The sequence below is a fragment of the Nyctereutes procyonoides genome, unplaced genomic scaffold (genome assembly GCF_905146905.1).
Source record: "Nyctereutes procyonoides isolate TBG_1078 unplaced genomic scaffold, NYPRO_anot_genome, whole genome shotgun sequence".
Classification (NCBI taxonomy): domain Eukaryota; kingdom Metazoa; phylum Chordata; class Mammalia; order Carnivora; family Canidae; genus Nyctereutes; species Nyctereutes procyonoides.
In genome coordinates, this window is record NW_026575131.1 from 49,840,998 (window position 1) to 49,865,374 (window position 24,377).

The 24,377-nt window shown below is 42.5% G+C and overlaps 1 protein-coding gene across 1 annotated transcript; it reads left to right on the plus strand.

The window, feature by feature from the left end:
* Positions 1 to 20,948: 20,948 nt before the first annotated feature.
* On the plus strand, positions 20,949 to 22,829 carry LOC129522204 (neudesin-like). The gene is made up of 3 exons (XM_055344338.1): positions 20,949 to 20,981; positions 21,389 to 21,733; positions 22,598 to 22,829. Exons 1-3 carry the CDS (start codon positions 20,949 to 20,951, stop codon positions 22,772 to 22,774), a joined length of 555 nt encoding a protein of 184 aa, XP_055200313.1. The 3' UTR covers positions 22,775 to 22,829.
* Positions 22,830 to 24,377: the final 1,548 nt, after the last annotated feature.

The following is a 24,377-nucleotide window of genomic DNA, read 5'->3' on the forward strand; positions in this document are numbered from 1 at the left end:
TGTTCTTAATGGCATTTAGGATGGTGAATCCTTTCTAGAAGGTTTTCAACTTAGTTTGCCCAGATCCATCAGAGGAATCTGTCTATGGCAGCTATAACCTTGTGAAATGTATTTCCTAAATAACAAGGCTTGAAAGTTGAAATTCTTTCTTGATTCATCAGCTGCAGAATGGATATGGGGTTAGCAGGCATGAAAACAACATTAACCTCATTGCATATCTCCATCAGAGCTTTTGGGTGGCCAGGAACCTTTCGTCTTCTGAGCAGGAGATCTCAACAGTGAGCTTAAAATATTCAGTAAGCTATGTTGTAAACAGATGGGCTGTCAACAAGGTTTTGTTGTTCCATTTATAAAGCACAGGAAGAGTAACTTAACATATTTTTTTTAGATTTAGCATAATTCGTAATGGCCCTAGGATTTTCGGAATGAAGTGAAAGTGACTTCAAGTCACCAGCTGCATTAGTCCCTAACAAGTCAGCCTATGCATTGACTTCTCCTCCCTAGCTATGAAAGTCCTCCATGGCATCTCCTTCCAATAGAAGGCTGTTTTGTCTACATTGGAAATGTGTTGTTTAGTATAGCCACCTACATTAATCATTTTAGTTAGATCTTCTAGATAACTTCGAGCAGGTTCTACATTGGCACTTGCTATTTAGACCTTCCACTTTTATGTTCAGGAGAAAGAACCTCATGAACCAACCTCTTCAAACTTTTCTTCTGCAGCTTTCTGACCTCTCTGAATCTTCACAGAATTGAAGAGGGTTAGGGCCTTGTCCTGGACTAGGCTTTGGCTTAAGGGGATGCTGTGGCTGGTTTGATCTTTTATCCAGACCGCTCAAACTATCTCCATCAGCATTAGGCTGTTTCACTTTCTCTTATTTGTGTATTCGCTAGAGTAACACTTTTAATTTCCTTCAAGAACTTTTCCTTTGCATTCATAACTGGCTAACTGGCAAAAGAGGCTTAGCTTTAGGCCCATCTCAGCTTTCAACATGCCTTTATCACTAAACTTGATCATTTCCAGCTTTTAAGTGAGAGACATGCAGTTCTTCCTTTCACTTGAACACTTAGAGGCCACTGTAGGGTTACTCACTGGACTAATTTTAATACTGTTGTGTCACAAGGAAGAGAAAGGCCCAAGGAGAGGGAGAGAGATCGGGGGAATGGCCAATCAGTGGAGCAGTCAGAACACATTTTCCATTTTATTAATTAAGTTTGAGGTCTTCTGTGGGCATAGTTTGTGGCACCCCAAAACAATTACAGTTGTAACATCAAAGATCCCTGATCGCAGATCACCATAACAAATGTATGAATGAAAAAGTCTGAAATATGGGAATTACCAAAATGTGACACAGAGACATGAAGTGAGCAGATGCTGTTGGAAAAATGGTGCCAAGAGACTCACTTGATGCAGGGTTGCCACAGAGCTTGATTTGTAAAGAATGCAGTATCTGCAAAGCACAGTAAAATAAGGTATGCATATAGTCCCATTCCCAGTTCTTTTTTTTTTAATTTTATAAATTAATTTTTATTGGTGTTCAATTTACCAACATACAGAATAACACCCAGTGCTCATCCCGTCAAGTGTACCCCTCAGTGCCCGTCACCCATTCACCCCCACCCCCCACCCTCCTACCCCTCCACCACCCCTAGTTCATTTCCCAGAGTTAGAAGTCTTTATGTTCTGTCTCCCTTTCTGATATTTCTCACACATTTCTTCTCCCTTCCCTTATATTCCCTTTCACTATTATTCATATTCCCCAAATGAATGAGAACATACACTGTTTGTCCTTCTCCGGTTACTGTGGCCAAATTCAAAAAGGGTGTTGCCTGAGTTCTCCTCTGGGATTTTGATGGAATCTTGTCTCTCATTTAGATCTTTCATCTATTTTGAGTTTATCTTTGTGTATGGTGCAAGAGAGTGGTCCAGTTTCATTCTTCTGCATGTGGATGTCCAATTTTCCCAGCACCATTTATTGAAGAGACTGTCTTTCTTCCAGTGGATCGTCTTTCCTCCTTTATCGTATATTAGTTGAGCATAAAGTTCAGGATCCACTTCTGGGTTCTCTGTTCTGTTCCATTGATCTATATGTCTGTTTTTGTGCCAGTACCACACTGTCTTGATGAACACAGCTTTGTAGTACAACCTGAAATCTGGCATTGTGATGCCCCCAGATATGGTTTTCTTTTTTAAAATTCCCCTGGCTGTTTGGGGTCTTTTCTGATTCCACACAAATCTTAAAATAATTTGTTCTAAGTCTCTGAAGAAAGTCCATGGTATTTTGAGAGGGATTGCATTATACGTGTAAATTGCCCTGGGTAACATTGACATTTTCACAATATTAATTCTGCCAATCCATGAGCATGGAATATTTTTCCATCTCTTTGTGTCTTCCTCAATTTCTTTCAGAAGTGTTCTATAGTTTTTAGGGTATATTTTGAGAACCATTTGAATGGTAAATGGTTCTCCAACCTTTTATTTTCAGGTTGTAGGTGTCCTTCTGTCTAAAATGAGTCTCTTGTAGACAGCAAATAGATGGGTCCTGCTTTTTTATCCAGTCTGAAACCCTGCGCCTTTTGATGGGGTCATTAAGCCCATTCACGTTCAGAGTTACTATTGACAGATATGAGTTTAGTGTCATCATGATATCTATTTAGTCCTTGTTTTTGTGGATTGTTCCACTGAACTTCTTCTTAAAGGGGAGTTTTAAGAGTCCCCCTTAAAATTTCTTGCAGAGCTGGTTTGGAGGTCACATATTCTTTCAGTTCCTGCCTGTCTTGGAAGCTCTTTATCTCTCCTTCCATTTTGAATGAGAGCCTTGCTGGATAAAGTATTCTTGGTTGCATGTTCTTCTCATTTAGGACCCTGAATATATCCTGCCAGCCCTTTCTGGCCTGCCACGTCTCTGTGGAGAGGTCTGCTGTTACCCTAATATTCCTCCCCATGAAAGTCAAGGACTTCTTGTCTCTTGCTGCTTTAAGGATCTTCTCTTTATCTTTGGAATTTGCAAGCTTCACTATTAAATGTCGAGGTGTTGAACGGTTTTTATTGATTTTAGGGGGGATCTCTCTATTTCCTGGATCTGAATGCCTGTTTCCCTTCCCAGATTGGGAAAGTTTTCAGCTAGGATTTGTTCAAATACATATTCTGGCCCTCTGGCCCTTTCAGCGCCCTCGGGAACCCCAATTAAACGTAGGTTTTTCTTCCTTAGACTGTCATTTATTTGCCTTAATCTGTCTTCATGGTCCCTTAATTGATTGTCTCTTTTTTCCTCAGTTTCCCTCTTTGCCATTAACTTGTCTTCTATGTCACTCACTCGTTCTTCCACCTCGTTAACCCTCGTCGTTAGGACTTCTAGTTTGGATTGCATCTCATTCAATTGATTTTTAATTTCTGCCTGATTGGATCTAAATTCTGCAGTCATGAAGTCTCGTAAGTCTTTAATGCTTTTTTCTAGAGCCACCAGTAGCTGTAGAATAGTGCTTCTGAATTGGCTTTCTGACATTGAAGTGTAATCCAGATTTTGTAACTCTGTGGGAGAGAGGGCTGTTTCTGATTCTTTCTTTTGAGGTGAGGTTTTCCTTCTAGTCATTTTGCTCAGTGCAGAGTGGCCAAAAACAAGTTGTATTGGAACACGGGGGAGTATCACTGGTCCGTCCAGCTGGTCTTCTGGGGGAGGGGCCTGCTGTGCTGATTCTCAGGTGTTAGCACTTGGGGGAGCTGCTCTGCCCCTGCCTGCTGCCGGGCTCAGCGGGGGTTGTTTACCCCCAGGAGGAACAGCAGCAGTTGCTATGGCAACTCTGGAAGCCTGGATTTAGCCTCCGCAGGAACTACGGGGGGGCTCGGGGCTCTCGATTCTCTGTCCGCAGGGCCTGGAGGCTCCGGGGCGGGGCCGCTGATCTGCTCAGCTCGGGGCAGGAGCGTCCTCGCTGTCCTGGGCCCTCCCGGCCTCTACCTGTCCTGGGGGAGGCCGGATCCTGGGCTGTGTCCCGGCGCCCTGTGCTCCGGGGCCTGCGCTGTGGATTCGCGCTCCCGCCCCGCAGCCCCCTCCGCGGAGCCGCCGCCCGAGCCCCTCCGAGCTGCTCCGGTCGGTCCCGCCGTGCGCGCTGCAGCCCTTAGGGAGCTCGGAGCACTCTCCCGGGGCGCAGGTGTCTGTTAGTGTCCCCGGGAGCCCGAGGGCATCCCCGCCCTCCTGGGTCCTGCTCCAACTCCCTGCGGGCCCCTTTCCGCCCGCCGGAAGGTTGGTGCAGCTCCTGCTCCTCCGGGACGGGGCTCTCCTGTCCTGGGGACACTCGCCCCGGCCTCAGCCCGGCTCCTCGAGGGCCCCTCCCCCTCGGAGGCCTTTTGTTCCTTTATTTCTTTTTCCCCGTCTTCCTACCTTGATAGAAGCGCGGACTCTTCTCACTGTAGCATTCCAGCTGGTCTCTCTTTACATCTCAGGCCGAATTCGTAAATTTTCAGGATTGTTTGAAGGTTATCTAGGTAATTTGGTGGGGACAGGCGATTTGGGGACCCTGCTCTTCCGCCATCTTGCCCCTCCTCCCCATTCCCAGTTCTAAAATCCGTAATTTCTCCAAGAAAGCTTACATACTGTTTTTTTTTTTTTTAACGAAATCTGTATTCTTTGTTATTTTTACAACTTTAGGCTTCCATATTTGTTCCGGTTGTTATCTTTGTACTTATCCCTATTGAATACCTTTGTTTCTGTTTCCTTATTTAACTAGTCACTATCTGGTTCATTATTAAGTTTATTTTTAGGTCCTTTCATGCCCTGCAATTGACTATACATCTGTGAGCTTATTCCATTTTTGTATCTTCCTTTCCTCTCATTTATAGTTACATCATTTCTACCTTGTTGGAATATGTAATGTTTGCTTGTATATTTGTCTTCCACTCTGATTCCCTTGTTTGCTTTAGTCTTCTTATGTATATTTACATATCTTATGTGCTCGTCATTAGTTCTCTTGCTGTAGTTTACCAACTGTCAACTGTCACTTGGTTGCATGATGCCCGTTCTCTAGTAGACGTAGGAAACACTGATGGTGCTGAATACTCTATGATCTTACATGTTGCAAACTGTTTTTATACGCAGCCTTGATATTTACAACAAAGCAGGTAAATTCCTTGCTTCACACTTGCTAAGTCTCATTTAAAACACTGCTTGATGGGGCACATGGCTGGCTCAATTGGTAGAGTATGCAACTCTTGATCTCAGGGTTGTGAGTCTGAGCCCCACGCTGGGTGTACAAATTACTTAAGAAAAATAAATTCTGGGATCCCTGGGTGGCGCAGCGGTTTGGCGCCTGCCTTTGGCCCAGGGCGTGATCCTGGAGACCCGGGATCGAATCCCACATCGGGCTCCCGGTGCATGGGGCCTGCTTCTCCCTCTGCCTGTGTCTCTGCCTCTCTCTCTCTCTCTCTCTGTGACTATCATAAATAAATAAATAAATATTTAAAAAAAAAAAAAGAAAAAGAAATTCTTTGGGATCCCTGGGTGGCTCAGCGGTTTGGCGCCTCCCTTTGGCCCAGGGCGTGATCCTGGAGTCCCGAGATGGAGTCCCATGTCAGGCTCCCGGCATGGAGCCTGCTTCTCTCTCCTCCTGTGCCTATCTCTCTTTCTCTCTTTACATCTATCATGAATAAATAAATAAATCTTAAAAAAAAAGAAATTCTTAAAACACCGCTTCATTGTTGACTTTTTTTTGTACAAGAAAGCGATAAATTATCTAGGTACTTTCGGTCAAGGAAACAGAACTGTGAATTGACATGCTAAGGGCAAATCTTTAGGTAGACTTAACATGTCGGGCTGATTATTTAAAACTTGACATTCAGGGATCCCTGGGTGGCGCAGCAGTTTAGCGCCTGCCTTTGGCCCAGGGCGCGATCCTGGAGACCCGGGATCAAGTCCCACCTCGGGCTCCCGGTGCATGGAGCCTGCTTCTCCCTCTGCCTGTGTCTCTGCCTCTCTCTCTCTCTCTGTGACTATCATAAATAAATAAATTTTTAAAAAAACGACATTCAGTATTAATCTATAATAAACATATTAATCATATAGAATGTTTAATTTTACAAGTGAAGTGAGGTGCCTGGGTGGCTCAGTTAAGCATCTGCCTTTGGCTCAGGTCATGATCCCAGGAAGGAAGAATCCTAAAGTTGGTTTAAGCTGAATCCTGGGATCAGCCCTGTGTTGGGCTCCCTGCTCAGTGGAGAGTCGGCTTCTTCCTCTGCCTCTGCCCGGTCCCCTGCTTGTTCTCTTTCTCTCTTTAAAATAAATAAAATCTTTAAAAAAATAATAATTTTACAAGTCAAGTTAGCTGGGCCATGGTGCTCAGATATTTGATCCAATTATTGTTGAGCATATTTCTGTAAAGGTGTTCTTTGGAGGAGATTAACATTTAAATCAGTTGACCTTGAGTAAAGTGAATTACCCTCCCTCCATAGAGTGGATGTACCTCATCCAGTAAGGTGAAGGCATTAAAAGAAAAAAAAAAGTGACATACCCTGAGCAAGAAGAAATACTGCCAGCAGACAGCTGCTGGAGTTGAACTGCAAATCTTCCATGGGTCTCCAGCCTGCCCGCCTACCCTGGAGGTTTTGGATTTTGAATCATGTATTTCCATTCCTTAAAATTAATTAATCTCAATCTCAAGTTCTCTTCTCTGTCAGGTCTCCTCCTTCACCTTCTACTCCTCCATTTCCATATATACACATATATACATGTTGTTGATTCTGTTTCTCTAAAGAATAAAGACTAACACAAATATTGGTACCAAAGGTGGTTTTAAAGGAGTAAAATCTTTTTTTTTTTTTTTTTTTTTTTTTTTTGGTAGGCTCCACACCCAAAGTGGAGCCCAACACAGAGCTTGAACTCACAACCCTGAGATCAGGACCTGTGCTGATATCAAGAGCTAGTCACCTAACTCACTGAGTCACCCCTAAAGGAATAACATCTTAAAGAGGAGTTTTCTCAGTTGGCTATGAAGTCTCCAGAATTGGCTAATATGATTAGATTTAAAGAGAATAAGCCCCTAAGGTGAGGTACAATGTATGACCCATGAAAAGGTACACTACACTCCAAAAGAACTACTTTTTCAAAAAAGATTTATTTATTCATGAGAGATACACAGAGAGAAGCAGAGACATAGGCAAAGGGAGAAGCAGGCTCCCTGTGGGGAGGCTGATTCGGTACTCAATCCCAGGACCCCAGGATCTCGACCTGAGCCAAAGGCAGACGCTCAACCATTGAGCCACCCAGGTGCCCCAGAATGACTTATTTTATATAACTTACAGAAAAAGAAATCTGGAGTATATGTGTGGGAATGGAGATAAAAAATGTAGGGTAATAGTGGAAGGAACCTAAAGTTGGTTTACGCTGAATTTATTGATCTGGAAGTACTTAGCAGAGAGTCTGCCCTAACACTGCACCACGGGGATTAGCTCTACAGGTAAAGCTCTACCAGTTTTGTTGGCTAAGTGAGCGAGATCAGGTATGGGGCAGGTGCTGTGGACTGAATCTCTTGCCAGTGCCAAAGCAGTGAGCAGCCACAGTCTCTCATCGCTGTGTACAGGTGTGCAGCACAAGTGGAAGGGGGGATGTGAGGCTTTAATAGTGTCAGCAAACAACAAAAAAGGTGAAATAAGAGACTTCTGGTTTCTGATTTGGCATATAAGGAGCTTAGAATCTGGCATTCTCATCCTCACAGGAAAAAAAAAAATCAAACAACTTGAAGTCAACAATATTTCTTATATCCATCAGAAAATTGTGGTCAGAAGGCAAACTGCTATCTCCAAAACTGGAAAGAGGGACAGAGAAGGAGACATCTTGAAATATGCCCAGAATATTATTCTTAACGAGGCCTGTCCCTCAAAAGAATCTGTTATGCCAGAGCCTAATCAACGGGGCCTTTACCAGAACCCAACTGTTCTGGAGGTGAGGATAGCCAACCTGAGTTCCCTCTAGCCTTCCTGTCTTACCTAATGTGGGGGTAGGGGTCTGAGAAGCAATTGTAAAGATGAGTTTTTTCCTTTTGATAGAAAACACATGATATCTTTTCCAATACCACTTCTCCATCTCTTCAACACCAACCTGGTGTCCTACATCCCAAATCAATTCTAAAACTACCTGGAGTCAGCATCAGACTCCACACATTAAAAGCTCAATCTCACAAGACTGCCCCCACTTCAGATGCCAGCCAAAAATAGAGTGCTTGGGCTACTCACATTTCTGTTCAGCCAACTAAAAATTTGGAGTCTTCCTCTTCACTGCCTCAGGTTAGATAGTTCATTAAAATATCTCCCAGGGATCCCTGGGTGGCGCAGCAGTTTAGCACCTGCCTTTGGCCCAGGGCGCGATCCTGGAGACCCGGGATCGAATCCCACGTCGGGCTCCCGGTGCATGGAGCCTGCTTCTCCCTCTACCTATGTCTCTGCCTCGCTCTCTCTCTCACTGTGTGCCTATCATAAATAAATAAAATAATTTAAAAAGTTTTTTAAAAAATAAAAAAATAAAAAAATAAAATAGCTCCCAGAACATGGGGGCGGGGGGTGGAGAACACAGAAAACCACTTTGCTTACTATCACCAGTTTTTTAAAAAGATACAATTCAAGAACAGTCAAATGGAAAAAAATGAACGGAATGAAGCTGGGGTGAGGTGGGGTGGATACAGGCCATGAGGCATCCATGTCTCCTGCAAGCATGCCACCTGCACCTTGATGCATTCACCAAACCAGAAGTTCTCTAAACCCTGACACTTAGAGAAATGTTTATGGACATTTCATTATGTAAGAATGATTGATTAAATCACTGACTGTTGGTGGTTAACCCAGCCTCCTGGCCTTCTCCATTCCCGGGGCGCTGGGGGCTAGGGCCAAAAATTCCAAGCCTTTAATAAAGGCTGGTCTTACCGGTGACCTACTGCCAACCTGAAGCCATCTAAGGAGCTGCCAAGAGTTGCCTTGTTAGAAGAAAAGATGCTCTGGGGCACCTGGGTGGCTCAGTGGTTGAGCGACTGCCTTCAGCTCAGGTTGTGATCCCGGGTCCTGGGATTGAGTCCCACATCAGGCTCCCCGCAAGGAGCCTGCTTCTCCTTCTGCCTTCGTCTCTCTCTGTGTCTCTTGTGAATAAGTAAATAAAATATTTAAAAAAGGACGAGGAGGAGGAGGAGGAGGAAGAGAAGAAGAAAAAAGAAAGAAGATGCAGAAAAGATGCTCCTCTCACCCCTATCACTCAAGGCATTCCAAGAGCTTTGGGAGGTCTGTGCTAGGAACCAGGGACAGAGACTAAGTATCTTTTCTATCCTACCACAGAAGGTCACAGCACAGGGACACAAGCTCACTAACAGCCTGAACCCAAATCACAGGACTATAAAACACTTTCCTTCCTTCCACAGGGCTACTATTTAACAACAATGAAATATGCTGAAGGAACTGCATTTTTCAGACCTTTTAAAACTCCAAAGACAGGGGAGACAAAAGGAAAGAAGAAACGAGAAGAAATTTTAGCCTCTGACACAGGTACAGCAAAGAGTAAACACAGACTAGCCAAATAAACGTAAAACATCACACTAAAGGCCTATTTATCTCAGTTCCTTTTTTTCAGTACTTCATGTTCTTCCAACAAAAAATTACAAGCCATATTAAGAGAGCTAATCTTGAAAGGAACCAAAAAGGAAAAAAAACAAAAACAAAAAACCTCACCTGTTATAGAGAAAGATAAGAAATTAAAAGAACCTTTTACTTCTTGGGGTTTTTTTTTTTTGTTTTTTTGTTTTTTTAGTTTTTATTTAAATTCCAGTCAGTTGGGGGGGGGGCAGAGTTAAGATGGTGGAGGGCTAGGGGGGCCCTAAGTGTGTTTTATCCCTTGAATACAATTAGATAGTTATCAAATCATTCTGAACACCCAAGAAATCGATTGGGGGTCTGAGAAAACAAAAACTGCAAGTCTACAAATAGTCTACATTTTGGAAGGTAGGAGGTGCGGAGAGTTGACTTGGGGGAGAGAGAAAGCTGAGGGGGTGGGTGGCGCCGGGCTTAAGGAGGCTACTGCAAAATATTATAAGGAGTGGAGCACAAAATCTGAACTTTAAGAAGTCCTCTGCCACGGGGGGGGTGGGGGTGCCTGGCTTAAAGGCGCTCAGGTGGCAAAGCAGGGCAAAATCCCGGGAGTGACAGCGGGGTCTGAGGATCCCCCGCCCCCGGTCAGGAGAAGAATGGGTGCTGCCAAGGTGCTGCACTGTTCCCAGGCAAAGGAGTCAGCGGGCTGAGAACAGCGAGTCGTGGCGCCAGCTTTCTGCTCTGTTTTGCTATAAACCGTGAACCACTGCCCAGTCATTTGACATCTTCCCTGGGATGTCAGGCAAACTGCAGAAGTGTGGCGAGACCCTCCCCAGGTGGAACCTCTGTCCGGGACATGGGAGTCCCTAAAATTTAGAGTTTGGAAATTCAGTCGTGCACCTGAGATAAAAAAAAGAGAAGAAAGAAGAAAGAAAAGAAAGAAAAGAAAGAAAAGAAAGAAAAGAAAGAAAGAAGAAAGAAAGAAAGAAAGAAAGAAAGAAAGAAAGAAAGAAAGAAAGAAAGAAAGAAAGAAAGAAAGAAAGAAAGAAAGAAAGAAGAAAGAAAGAAAGAAGCTCAGACACAGGCAGAATGGATGCAGGGTTCAGACAGAAACTGGGGACACAAGAGGGGTGACTGATTGTTCTCCTGTGAGGACTCATGGGGGTGGGGCTGGGGTACGAACTTCAGCTCCAGCTCAACGCCAGACTCACTCTGCCCATCAGCTCAGAAAGCCTTTAGGGAGCAAAACAGCGCCACCTAGTGGGGGCCTGAGTCGCTTACAACAAGCCTTGCCCAGAGGGGCCCTGAAGGCGCATTTCCGCTGAAAGAAATGAGGCTGAGAGTCCTGCAGCAGGCGCCTTTCCCAGAAGGAAGGCTAGCACAAACAACTCACATCAAGTCTACTGACCATAGAGTGCTGTAAAGCTTCAGCTCTAGGGGAAATAGAATCTAGCTTCCTTTTTGCTTTTGTTCTTCTTTTTTTCAATTCCTTGAAAATTATTAATTTTTAAAAATTTTATATATACATTTTTGGCTATATTTATTTAATTTCTTTCATTTCATTTTTTATTTGGGGAACTTTTGACCCTCAGATCAAGACCTAAGCTAAAATCAAGAGTCAGATGCTTGACTGAGGCACCCAGGTGCCCCAGAGATCTAGATTCTTCTACCAAGCAGACCAAAACACACCTAGGATCTAGGTTTTCTGCGGTTTTGGAGGGTTGTTTGTTTTTTTGTTTTTTGTTTTTTTTCTGAACAAAATGATGGTTGAATAAATTCATCCCTAAAGAAAGAAGTAGAATTCAGGGCCAGGGATTTAATCAATATAGATACAAGAAAGATGTCTGAACTAGAATTTAAAACAAGGATTATAAGGATACTAACTGGGCTTGAAAAAAAGTATAGAAGATATTAGAGAATCCCTTAATGCAGAGATAAAAGCACTAAAATCTAGTAAGGTCAAAATTAAAAATGCTATAAACAAGATGCAAACCCAAACTGAGGCCATAAAAACAAGGATGGATGAATTAGAGGAGTGAATCAGTGGTATAGAAGATAAAACTATGGGAAATAATGAAGCTGAAAAGAAGAGGGAAAGAAAGATAATGGATCACGAATGTAGACCTAGGGAACTCAGTGACTTATTAAAACATAGTAATATTTGTGTCATAGGAGTCCAAGAAGATGAAGAAAGAGAAAAGGGGGCAGAAAATTTCTTCAAATTACAGCTAAAAACTTCCCTAATTTGGGCAAAGATACAGACATCAAAATTCAAGAAGTACAGAGAAATCCCATTAAATTCAACAAAAACCAACCATGGCCAAGGTATATCATAGTCAAATTCACAAAATACACAGACAAGGAAAGAATCCTGAAAGAAGCAAGGAAAAAAAAGTCCTTAACCAAAAAGAGAAAAGAGATGAGCTTTCCAGCAGATTCGTCCACAGAAGCTTGACAAGCCAGAAGAAAGTGGCAGGAAATAGCCAACGTGCTGAATGAGAAAAATATGCAGCCAAGAATTCTTTATCCAGCAAGGCTGTCTTCAGAATAGAAGGAGACACAGAGTTTCCCAGACAAAAACTAAAGGAGTTTGTGACCACTAAACCAGTCCTGCAAGAATTTTAAGGGGGATTCTTTGAGTGGAGGAAAAAAAGACCAAAAGCAACAAAGACTAGAACAGAGAACACCAACAGAAATACAGACTCTACAGGTAACACAATGGCACCAAATTCATGTCTTTGAATAATTACTCTGAATATAAATGGACTAAATACTCCAATCAAAAGATAAAGAGTGGGATGCCTGGGTGGCTCAGTGATTGGGTGCCTGCCTTCAGCCCATGGAGTGATCCTGGGGTCCTGGGATCAAGTCCCATATTGGACTCCCTGCATGGAGCCTGTTTCTCTCTCTGCCTGTTTCTGCCACCCTCTCTGTGTCTCTTATGAATAAATAAATAAAATCTTTTAAAAAAAGATAAAGCGTACCAGAATGGTAAAAAAAAAAAAAAAACCTAAACAAACCAAGATCCATCTATATACTGCCTATATGAGACTCGTTTTAGACCTAAAGACACCGCTGATTGAAAGTGAGGGGATGAAGAACCAGCCATCATGCTAATGGACATCAAAAGAAAGCTGGAGTAGCCATACTCATATCAGACAAACTAGATTTTAAAACAAAGACTGTGACAAGAGATGAAGAAGAGCATCATATCATAATTAAGGGGTCTATCCATTAAGCAGACCTACAATTGTAAATATTTATGCCTCCAACTTGGGAGCACCCAATTTTATAAATCAATGAATACATATTAAAAAACTCATTGATAATAATACAATAATAGTAAAGGAATTTTAACACCCCACTTACACCAATGGACAGATCATCTAAGAAGAAAATCAACAAGGCAACAATGACTTTGAATGGCACACTGGACTGGATGGACTTAACAGTCAGAACATTTCACCCTAAAGCAGCAGAGTACACATTTGTTTTGAGTGCACATGAACATTCTTCAGAATAGATCACATACTGGGTCACAAAGCAGCTCTCAACAAGAACAAAAAGATAAGATCATACCATGCATATTTTCAGACCACAATGCTATGAAACTTGAAGTCAATCACAAGAAAAAAATTTGGAAAGACCATAAAAACATGGAAATTAAAGAACATTCTACTAAAGAATGAATGACTTAACCAGGAAATTAAAGAAGAAATAAAAAAAATACATGGAAGCAAATGAAAATGAAAACACAACAGTCAAAAACCTTTGGGATGCCCATAGGCATACTTCCCCTAAGAAGGAAGTATATTGCAACACAGGCCTACCTCAAGAAGCAAGAAAAGACTCAAATATACAACTTAGACCTACACGAGCTAGAAAAGGAATTGCAACTAAAGCCTGAAGCCATCAGAAGAGGGAAATAATAAAGATTAGAGCAGAAATAAATGATATATAAACAACAACACCCAGTAGAATGGATTCAGGAAACTAAGAGCTGGTTCTCTGAAAGAAATAATAAAACTGATAAACCCCTAGCCAGACTTATCAAACAGAGAAAGGACCCAAATAGATAAAATCACAAGTGAAAGAGGAGAAATCAAAACCAAACACCGCAGATGTACAATTATAAGAGAATACTAGGAAAAATTATACGCCAAAAAAAATGGGCAACATGGAAGAAATGGACAAGTTCCTAGAAATTTATAAACCACCAAAACTGAAACAGGAAGAAATATAAAATCTGAACAGACCCATAGCCAGCAAAGAAATGGAATCAATCATAAAAAATCTCCCAACAAACAAAATCCTGGGCCAGATGGCTTCCCTGGGGAATGCCCCCAGATATTTTAAGAAGCGTTAATACCTATTCTTCTCAAACTGTTCCAAAAAATATAAATGAGGGATCCCTGGGTGGCGCAGAGGTTTGGTGCCTGCCTTTGGCCCAGGGCGCGATCCTGGAGACCCGGGATCGAATCCCACGTCGGGCTCCCGGTGCATGGAGCCTGCTTCTCCCTCTGCCTATGTCTCTGCCTCTCTCTCTCACTGTGTGCCTATCATAAATAAATAAAAAATTAAAAATATATATAAATGAAAGGAAAACTTCCAAATTCATTCTACAAGCCAGCATTTCTCGATTCTAAAACCAGACAAAGACCCCTCTTAAAAAGGAGAATCAGAGATGCGCTTGAGTGGCTCAGTGAAGTGCCTGACTCTTGATTTTTTGGCTCAGGTCATGATCTCAGGGTCATGTCATGAGCTCAAGCCCTGCATCCAGGTCCGTGCTGAGTGTGGAGCCTGCCTAAGATGTTCTCTCTCCCCCTCTCTTTGTCCCTTCTCCCCATTTATACTCTTTCTCTGAAAATATAAATAAATAAGAGTTACAGGCCAATACCCCTGATGAACATGGATGCAAAAATTCTCAGTAAAATACTAGCAAATCAAATTCAACAGTACATTAAAAGAATCATTCACCACAGTCAAGTGGGATTTACTCCTGGGCTGCAGAGGTAATTCGATATTTGCAAATCAACCAACAGGATACATCACATTACTAAAAGAAAGGATAAGAACCATATGTTCCTGTCAATAGCTGCAAAAAAAAAAAATCTGACAAAACACAGCACCCTTTCTTGATAAAAAAACCTTCAACAAAGTAGGGACAGATGGAACATACCTCAACATCATAAAGGCCACATATGAAAGAGCCATAACTAATATCATCATCAATAGGGAACAACTGAGATCCTTTCCCCTACAGTCAGGAACAAGACAAGGAAGTCTACTCTCACAATTACTATTTAACATGGTACTGAAGTCGTAGCCTCAGCAATAACAAAAAGAAATAAGAGATCCAAAACAGCAAGGAAGTCAAACTTGCACTATTTGCAGATGACAAGATACTCTATGTAGAACACTCAAAAGACTCCACCAAAAAAAAAAAAAAAAGGCTAGAACTGATAAAGGAATTCAACGAAGTTGCAAAATACAAAATCAACATATAGAAATCTATTGAATTTCTATACACCAATAATGAAGCAACTGAAAGAGAAATCAAGGAATCAATCTCATTTACAATTGCACCAAAAACAATAAGATACCTAGCAATAAACCTAACTAAAGAGCTGAAATAAAAAAAAAAAAAGCTGAAAGACCTGTACTCTGAAAACTATAAACCACTGATAAAAGAATTGAAGAGGTCATACTAAAAAATGGAAAGACCTTCCATGCTCATGCATTGGAATAACAAATATTGTTAAAATGTCTATATACCCAAGGCAATCTACACATTTAATGCAATACCTATCCAAATACCACCAGCATTTTTCACAGAACTAGAAAAACAATCCTAAAATTTACCTGGAACCACAAAAGACCCCGAATAGCCAAAGCAACCTTGAAAAAAGCAAAGGTGGAGGCATCACAATTCCAGACTTTGGGTTATATTGCAAACTAAGGTGATCAAAAGAGTATGGTACTGGCACAAAAATAGACACATAGAACAGCAAAACAGAAAAGAAAATGCAGAAATGGTATAGGGTCAATTAATCTTTGACAAAGCAGGAAAGATTATCTAATGGGAAAAAGTCTCTTCAACAAATGGCGTTGGGAAAACTGGACAGCAACGTGCAAAAGAATGAAACTGGATCACTTTCTTACACCATATACAAACATAAATTCAAGATGGATGAAAAACCTAACTGTGAAACCTGAAACCACCAAAATTCTAGAGAACAGGAGCAGTAACATCTTTGACATTAGCTGTAGCAATTTCTTTCTAGATATGTCTCCTGAGGCAAAGACAGCAAAAACAAAAACAATTGAGACTTCATCAAAATAAAAACAGCTTCTGCACAGTGAAGGTAACACTCAGATTTCCTTTTAGAAATCATGAAAGCAAGTAGAGAGTGAAGAGTTTTAAACTAAGTTTTAAGTGTACTTGATATGTGAAAACAGGAGAAAAAAAATGTAATCACATAAAATGCTTCTCAACCAGAAGGCAGAGAAAAGAGGTCAGACAAAAGAGAAGCAAAGAACAAACGCAACAAATATAAAATGGTAATAATTATGGTAATAGTATCAATCCAACTATATCAACAATCATTTTAAACATTAATGGTCTAAATATAAGAAATGAAAAATAAATACTGTCATAGCAGATAAAAAATAACAACTAGTTAACTGTTGTCTATAAGAAAGTGACTTTAACAAAAAAGATAGGTTAAAAGTAGCAAAATGAAGATAAACACACACATTAACATTGATTAAAAAAAGCAGGCATAGTTAAGTTTCAGGCAAAGGAGACTTCAGAGGAAGGAAAACTGACAAGGACAAAAATGGGCACTACATAATGATAAAGGGGTCAAGACTCAAAAAAGGCACAGCAATCATTTGTGTGTATGTGCGTAACAGCAGAGTGGCAAAATATATCAGGCAAAAATTGATAAAACTGCAAAGAGAAGTTAGTGAATCCACTGGCGAGGTGAACAGCCTTCTATCAGTAAGTAGGAGTTGCAGCAGGCAGAAAATCAGGACAAGTAGACTTGAACTGAAGAACACCATCAATCAATTGGATTTAATTAAAATGTATTTAATATCATCCAACAAGAGCAAAATAAACATTCTTCTAAGCTCACTTGGAACACTCACCAAAATAGATCATATCCTGGGACATAAAGCATACTTTTAAAAATTTGAAATACTAGAAATCAGATTATACATGCCTTCAAACCACAATCTAGAAACCAATAACATAGTTGAAAACCAGCCCCCATACTTGGAGAATAAACAATATACTACTAAATTACACATGGATAAAATAAGTCTCAAGAACAATTAAAATTATATTAAACTAAAAAAATTATATTAAACTAAAAGCAAACGAAAATAAAACATCAAAAACAATTTTAATTTTTATTTATTTATGATAGCCACAGAGAGAGAGAGAGAGAGAGGAGAGAGGCAGAGAGAGAAGCAGGCTCCATGCACCGGGAGCCCGACGTGGAATTCGATCCCGACGTGGGATTCGATCCCGGGTCTCCAGGATCGCGCCCTGGGCCAAAGGCAGGTGCCAAACCGCTGCGCCACCCAGGGATCCCCAAAACATCAAACTTTGAGAGATGCAGTAAATTAGTATCTACGGAGAAATGTTTAGCATTGAATGCAGACACTAAAAAAGAAGAGCTATAGGCAAAAAAGTCTAAGCACTTACTTTAGGAAACTAGAAAAACAAACCCAAAGTAAGCATGAGAAGAGAAATAACAAAAGTTAAAGATAAAACTGTGGACAAGAAAGGATAACCAAGAAAAAGAAAAGCAGATTCTTTCTAAAAAGCAATAAAATAAAAGAGGAAAGACAGATTAATTTCAAGAATGAAAGGAAAATGAAATAGCATTTGGGAAAATGAAAATAGCATTTGAGAAAATACAACAGCCATTTATGACAACAAACTAGAAATAGAGGGAAACGTTCTCTTCTTGAAAAAGAACATCTACAACAAACCTACAGCCAACACCATATTTAATGGCAAGAAACCTGATGCCTACCCCACAAGATCAGGAACAAAATAAAAATATCCTATCACTTCTTCTATTCAACACTGTACTGGAAATCCTAGATAATGCAATAAGACAGGAAAAGGTATACAGATTGGGAAGGAAGGATATAAACTGGATTCTTTTTTAAGATTTTTAAATTTTTTTTTTATTTATTCATGAGAGACATATAAAGAGAGGCAGAGACACAGGCAGAGGGAGGAGAAGCAGGCTCCATGCAAGGAGCCCAGTGTGGGACTCAATCCCAGGAATCTGGGACGCTCAAACGCTGAGCCACCCAGGCGTCCCCATAAACTGTTTTTGTTGCATATATCATGTAAGCAGAAAATCTCAATCCACAATAACAAAGACAATTTCTGGAACAAATAAGAATATATAGCAAATTTGAAGGATAAAAGGTTAATAAACAAATGTCAGTTGCTTTCCTATAGATCTGCACAAATAGAGTCAACCAATCTTTGACACAGGAACAATGGCAATTTGATAGAGAAAACATGGTCTTTTCAGCAAATAGGACTGGAACACTGGATACCCATGTACAAAAAGAAAAATCAAGACATAGGTCTTACACATTTCACATAATTAATTCAAAATGGATAATAGATTGGGATCCCTGGGTGGCTCAGCGGTTTAGCACCTGCCTTTGGCCCAGGGCCTGATCCTGGAGTCCCTGGATGGAGTCCCATGTCAGGCTCCCTGAATGGAGCCTGCTTCTCCCTCTGCCTGTGTCTCTGCCTCTCTCTCACTGTGTCTCTCATGAATAAATAAAATCTTTAAAAAAAATAAAAAATAAAACACAACAACAAAAATGGATAATAGATCTAAATGTGAAATACAAAACTACAAAATGGTGGGATGCCTGGGTGGCTCAGCAATTGAGCATTTGCCTCTGGCTCATGGTGTGACCCCAGAATCCTGGGATCGAGTCCCACATCAGGCTCCCTGCGTGGAGCCTGCTTCTCTCTCTGCCTGTGTTCTTTGCCTCTCTCTGTCTCTCATGAATAAATAAAATCTTAGAAATAAAAACCTACAAAATGTCAAAAAGATAACAAAAGAGAAAAATCTAAATAACCTTGGGTTTGGTGAATTTTTATTTACAACACCAAAAGCAAGATCCATAAAAGAAAAAATGTTCAGTCTAACTTGCTGAAATTAAAAACTCCTGCTCTCCGAGGTGGTGCAGACAGTTAAGCATCAGACTCCTGGTTTCAGCTCAGGTCATGATCTCAGGGTCATGAGATCAAGCCCTGCATTGGGCTTCTCACTCAGCAGAGAATCTGCTTGGGATTCTCTCTCTCCATCTCCCTCTGTCCTTCCCCCCTTAAAAATAAATCTTTAAAAAAAAATAAGCAAATGGATAAACAGTAGAGAAAATATCCACATAATGAAATATTATTCAGTGATAAGAAATGAGGTATCAAGCTATGAAAAGACAAGAAGGACTTTAAAATCATATTGCTAAGTGAAAGATGTCAATTTGACAAGGCTACATATGTACATTTATGTAGGATTCCAAGTATATGACATTTTGGAAAAGATAAAACTAGGAGATCATAAAAAGATCTTCGTTTACCAGGGATTTGACAGTGGGAGGGATGGGTGAAATCAGTGAAAGGGATTAAGAGGTACAGATTTTCAGTTGTAAAATAAGTCATAGAGATGTAATGTGAGGCATAGGGAATATGATCAATAATATAATAACTTTGGTGACAGAAACTAGACTTATCGTGGTGACCATTTCATAATGTATGCAAATATCAAGTCACTATGATATACACTTGAAACTAATAATATTGTATGTCAACTACAATTAAAAAGAAGAAAAGAAATAGTAATAGAAGGTTTAAGGAATGATCAGCTTGGGGTGGGTGATGTTGAGGATGCAGGAGCAAGAGCACTGGAGGGGACAAGGATTTGCCAACAAGGAGTCTTAAGTTTTACTTTATCTTACAAGTATTTTTTTTTAACATTCACATGCATTATTTAAAATAAAGAGTGGTTTATCACATATTTTATTATTTAATAGCATGCATTTTTAGTTATTTTACTTTGTTTTTAAAAATTCATTTAATGTCAGGGCACCTGGGTGGTTCAGTTGATTATGATTCTGACTCTTGATTTTTGGCTCAGGTCGTGATCTCAAGGTCATGAGATCAAGTCCTGTGTTGGGCACCACGCTGGGCATGGAGCCTGCTTAAGATTCTCTTTCTTTCTCCCCCTATGCCCCTCCCTTGACTCTCCACTCAAGCTCTCTCTCTCAAAAGAAATAATAATAAAATTCATTTATCTTCATAGGAAACCATTCTAAGATTTAATCCTTTAAACACTTTGAAAACTAATATTTTAGGGATCCCTGGGTGGCTCAGCGGTTTGGCGCCTGCCTTTGGCCCAGGGCGCGATCCTGGAGTCCCAGGATCGAGTCCCGGCATGGAGCCTGCTTCTCCCTCTGCCTGTGTCTCTGCCCCCACCCCCATCCCCTCTCTATCATAAATAAATCTTAAAAAAAAAACCTAAGATTTTAACACTATGGTTTTTTTAACACTATGGTTATAAAAGTCATATAGTCAAAAGTCTTATATACCAAACTTATATGTGAGCAGCATATTATAATGCACTAGGGTCTTGAGCCTAATCTCATGCATGTCATAGGATTTTCAAAGATTTATATAAGATTTGAATTTTCCTCACCTCAATTAAAACTGAAATGCAGGGCACACCCCCGGTGGCGCAGCGGTTTAGCGCCGCCTGCAGCCCAGGGTCTGATCCTGGAGACCCCGGATCGAGTCCCACGTCAGGTTCCCTGCATGGAGCCCGCTTCTCCCTCTGCCTGTGTCTCTGCCTCTCAGTCTCTCTCTCTCTGAATGAATTAATATATATATATATATTAAAAAATAAAACAGAAATGCATTTGCCTTAAGAATGTATAGCTTTTTAAATGTCGAAATTCGGGGATCCCTGGGTGGCGCAGCGGTTTGGCGCCTGCCTTTGGCCCAGGGCGCGATCCTGGAGATCCGGGATCGAATCCCACGTCGGGCTCCCGGTGCATGGAGCCTGCTTCTCCCTCTGCCTGTGTCTCTGCCTCTCTCTCTCTCTCTCTGTGACTATCATAAATAAATAAAAATTTAAATGTCGAAATTCTCAGGGACATGCACATAGAAAAACTGATCTAAAAATAAAAAAATGTGATAAGCCCCAGGTGATATATGAAATGTGAGTCACTATGCTGTACACCTGAAACACTAACTGGGATTAAAATAAAAACTTCAAAAATAAATAAAAACTCCAACCTATGTCTACAAACAGGCCCAAGGGTACCTCAGTTACAGCCATGGAAAGCCATGACCGCCTCATTCATCACCCCACCCACCACTGTGGGTGCATCCTCAACTTTCCAGGGGTTTGTAGCTTCTTTCAATAGAAAGGGCTCCTCGAGTAGGTGTGACCAAGTACAACATCTGCAGGGGGAGACCTCCCAGGAAGAACCAAGTGGTACTTCCCTTTGCATCTCATGCAGAGAGGGGGCTTAGCTTAGCTTAGAAACGCAGACCTCAGACCTCTGCCCCCAGTCCAGTTGCTTTGTATCACCACTGATATTTTTATTTTTTAGAAAGATTTTATGTATTTGAGAGAAAGAGCATGAGAAGAGGGGGTAAGGTAGAGGGAGAAACAGACTCCCCCTAGAGCACAACCCTGGGATCATGACCTGAGCTGAAGGCAGGTGTTTAAACCGAATGAGCCACCCGGGTGCCCTGTACCACTGACATTTTAAAAATGTAAGCCCAGGCTCGGCGCGCACCACGGTGGGTCCCGCGCCCCCGCGGCGGTGGCCCTGCTCCTGGCGCTGGCCCCTGGGGTGCCCGCAGTTCGAGCCGGGCAGGCGCTGCGCCCTGCCGAGCAGGGGCCCCCGGTGCAGCTCTTCACAGAGGAGGAGCTAGCCCGCTACGGCGGGGAGGAGGAGGAGGACCAGCCCATCTACATGGCCGTGAAAGGAGTGGTGTTTGATGTCACCTCTGGAAAGGAGTTTTACCGACGAGGAGCCCCCTATAATGCCTTGACTGGGAAGGACTCCACCAGAGGGGTGGCCAAGATGTCCCTAGATCCTGCAGACCTCACCCATGACACTGTGAGCCACATTATGAGCTTCTGTTAAAATGTCCCACCCCCTTGGCCATGGCCTTTTTGACCCCTGGGCAATAGCAAAGCTTCCTAATTAGCCTATTGACATTCTAGTCCTACTCAGGACCCTTCCATGACTCCCCAGTACCTACAGAGTCAAGCCTCCAAACTCTTGTGAACTGGTGATCATACTCAGTGATCTTCACAGTTTGGCTCCAACCTGCCTTGGCAGCCCCATCCCACTTGCAGTCTGCACCCGACACCCCCCAGCCTCTTGTAGGTTTGCTGGTTGGGTCTCGGATAACCCACTCCCCAGGCCACTGAGCATGAACAGGGTTGAGAAGCAGAGTATCCCCTCTGTTCATATTTCTTGTGAAGGAGAAAACAGCATTGGCAAAAGCCACTTCAGGGCCTCAGTTATTCTAGCAGAGGGGCCGGCATTCATGCCAACTGTGCTCAGATGAGTCAAACTCCTAAACCACAGCATTACAGAAACATTTAGGAGTCAAGGAGGGGGGAAGGTCGCATGCATCTGTAATGGGAGGGGGGCAGAGAGCCATTAAAAGGAGGTGGGTGCAGACTGCGCAGAGTGTACCCCACCCTGCCCCGGGCCTGGTGTTGGTTGGAGTCTTGAATTCCTCCATCAGTCAAATGGCAAGCCCTGATGAGGCCAGGCCTGCCCCTGGCACCACCGCCCTACCCATAGACACTCTTGAAAAGTCTATTGATTAGCTGAGATACTTTTTGCCTGGCGTTAGGGGCGTGGGGGGAGGAGGGTGGGGTGGTGAGGGTCCAGTGCGAGGCACGACTCACTCATCCCACCCCCCGCCCTATGTTGCTTGGGCTTCCACATCCCCACCCCCACCCCAAGACGGGCCTGACAGCCGAGGAGCTGAAATCCCTGGACGACGTCTTCAACAAAGTGTACAAAGCCAAGTACCCCATCGTGGGCTACGCAGCCCGGAGGATTCTCAACGAGGACGGCAGCCCCAACCTGGACTTCCAGCCTGAAGACCAGCCCCATTTTGACACAAAAGATGAGTTTTGATGTTCTATCTGCAGAAGCCTGTTCCTGATATGTGGGGGTGTGGGCAGGGACACCTCATGTGCCAAATCTGCAAAACAGGCCACCTGAGCCTCTGGGCTCCCCAGACCTGAATAAAGCCGACGTTGAACCCGGAAAAAAAAAAGTGTAAGCCCAGTGTTTGAAGAATCCAGTAAAACCACTCAAACCCAGTGTTTAAGTGTAAAGGGAAGAAAATCGTAAGCCACTTTCTCTAGTTGAACCAGAAAACTCACAAATATCTATTCCTTTCAGAAAATAAAGATGTCAATTGTTATTTCCATGGCAAGAACTTGCTTGGAAAACATTCCTACTTGAACGCTTCTAGGTGCCGCAAGTCTAAGCCCCAATATTCCATTTAAAAATCACAAAACGAGGGCCCTGGGGTGGCTCAGTCAGTTAAGCATTTGCCGGCTCAGATCATGATCTCGGGGTCCTGGGATCTAGTCCTGCATCCGGCTCCCTGCTAGATGGGCAGCCTCCTTCTCTCTCTCCACCACCTGTGCTCTCTTGCATTCTCTTTCTCTCAAATAAAATTCTTAGGAAAAAACAAAATAATCAAACCAAAAGAACTTCAGAATATTACCAAAATATTACCCAGGGGAATAAAAAAAAAAGAAACAAGAATTTTTTAAACAAATGTAATAACACTGGAATCCATTGTTTCATTTTTTAGTTTTTCTTTAAAGATTTATTTATTCATGAGAGACAGAGAGAGGCAGAGGCAGAGGGAGAAGCAGGCTCCATGCAGGGAGCCCAACGTGGGACTCGATCCCTGGTCTCCAGGATCAGGCCCTGGGCTGAAGGCGGCGCTAAACCGCTGTGCCACCCGGGCTGCTCCATTTTTTAGTTTTGAAATTTAATTCTTTCTTGCACCTTTGAAAATAAATATTTTATGTTGTTCTTGCTTCAAGATTTATTGCCTTAAAATATTTTTATTTATTGAGAATTGAACTCAAGTGAATAAATCTTTTCAAGGTGACAAACCTAGGGAGGGGCAATGCTGACAGGAGAGATCACCCAGAAAAGTTTCCAAAAATCCACTTCCACCCAACGGACTCCTCGGGCCCAGGAAAGATGAGGGGGTGGGGAGGGAAGGCACACGACTTCATACAGCGTAGCTCCGGGTGGTTAATTCTCTGCTTCTTCCCATGTAACATTTCCACAAACAAACGAATCTTTTAAAAACAGCTACCCCTTGCCTGTGGGAAACTGGTAAACCATTAAAACACGGCCTCAGCTTGAAGTGCGGCACGGAGCATGGTTGCTGACGCTGTCAGAGGTTGGCTTGGGGAGGCGAGGAGGGATCTCGAAATTTAGGGATGTACTGCTAGCCCGAGGAGGGGCTAGGCTGGGGGCAGCGTCGTGGATTTGAGACTCTGCTTCCCAAACATCTGGAGCACTTGGGGGAAAACGGGCGCCCCTCGGCAGTAAGGATGGACAGGGGACCCCACAGACCACAGCACCCCCTGCGCACGAACCCGGGAGACCGAGTCACAGCTGTCCCCTGACGACCCTCCCCGTGGTCACCGCACCATCGGGGAGACGCGGCCGCGCGCAGGGACCGGAGGGGACGCCGCGGTCCCAG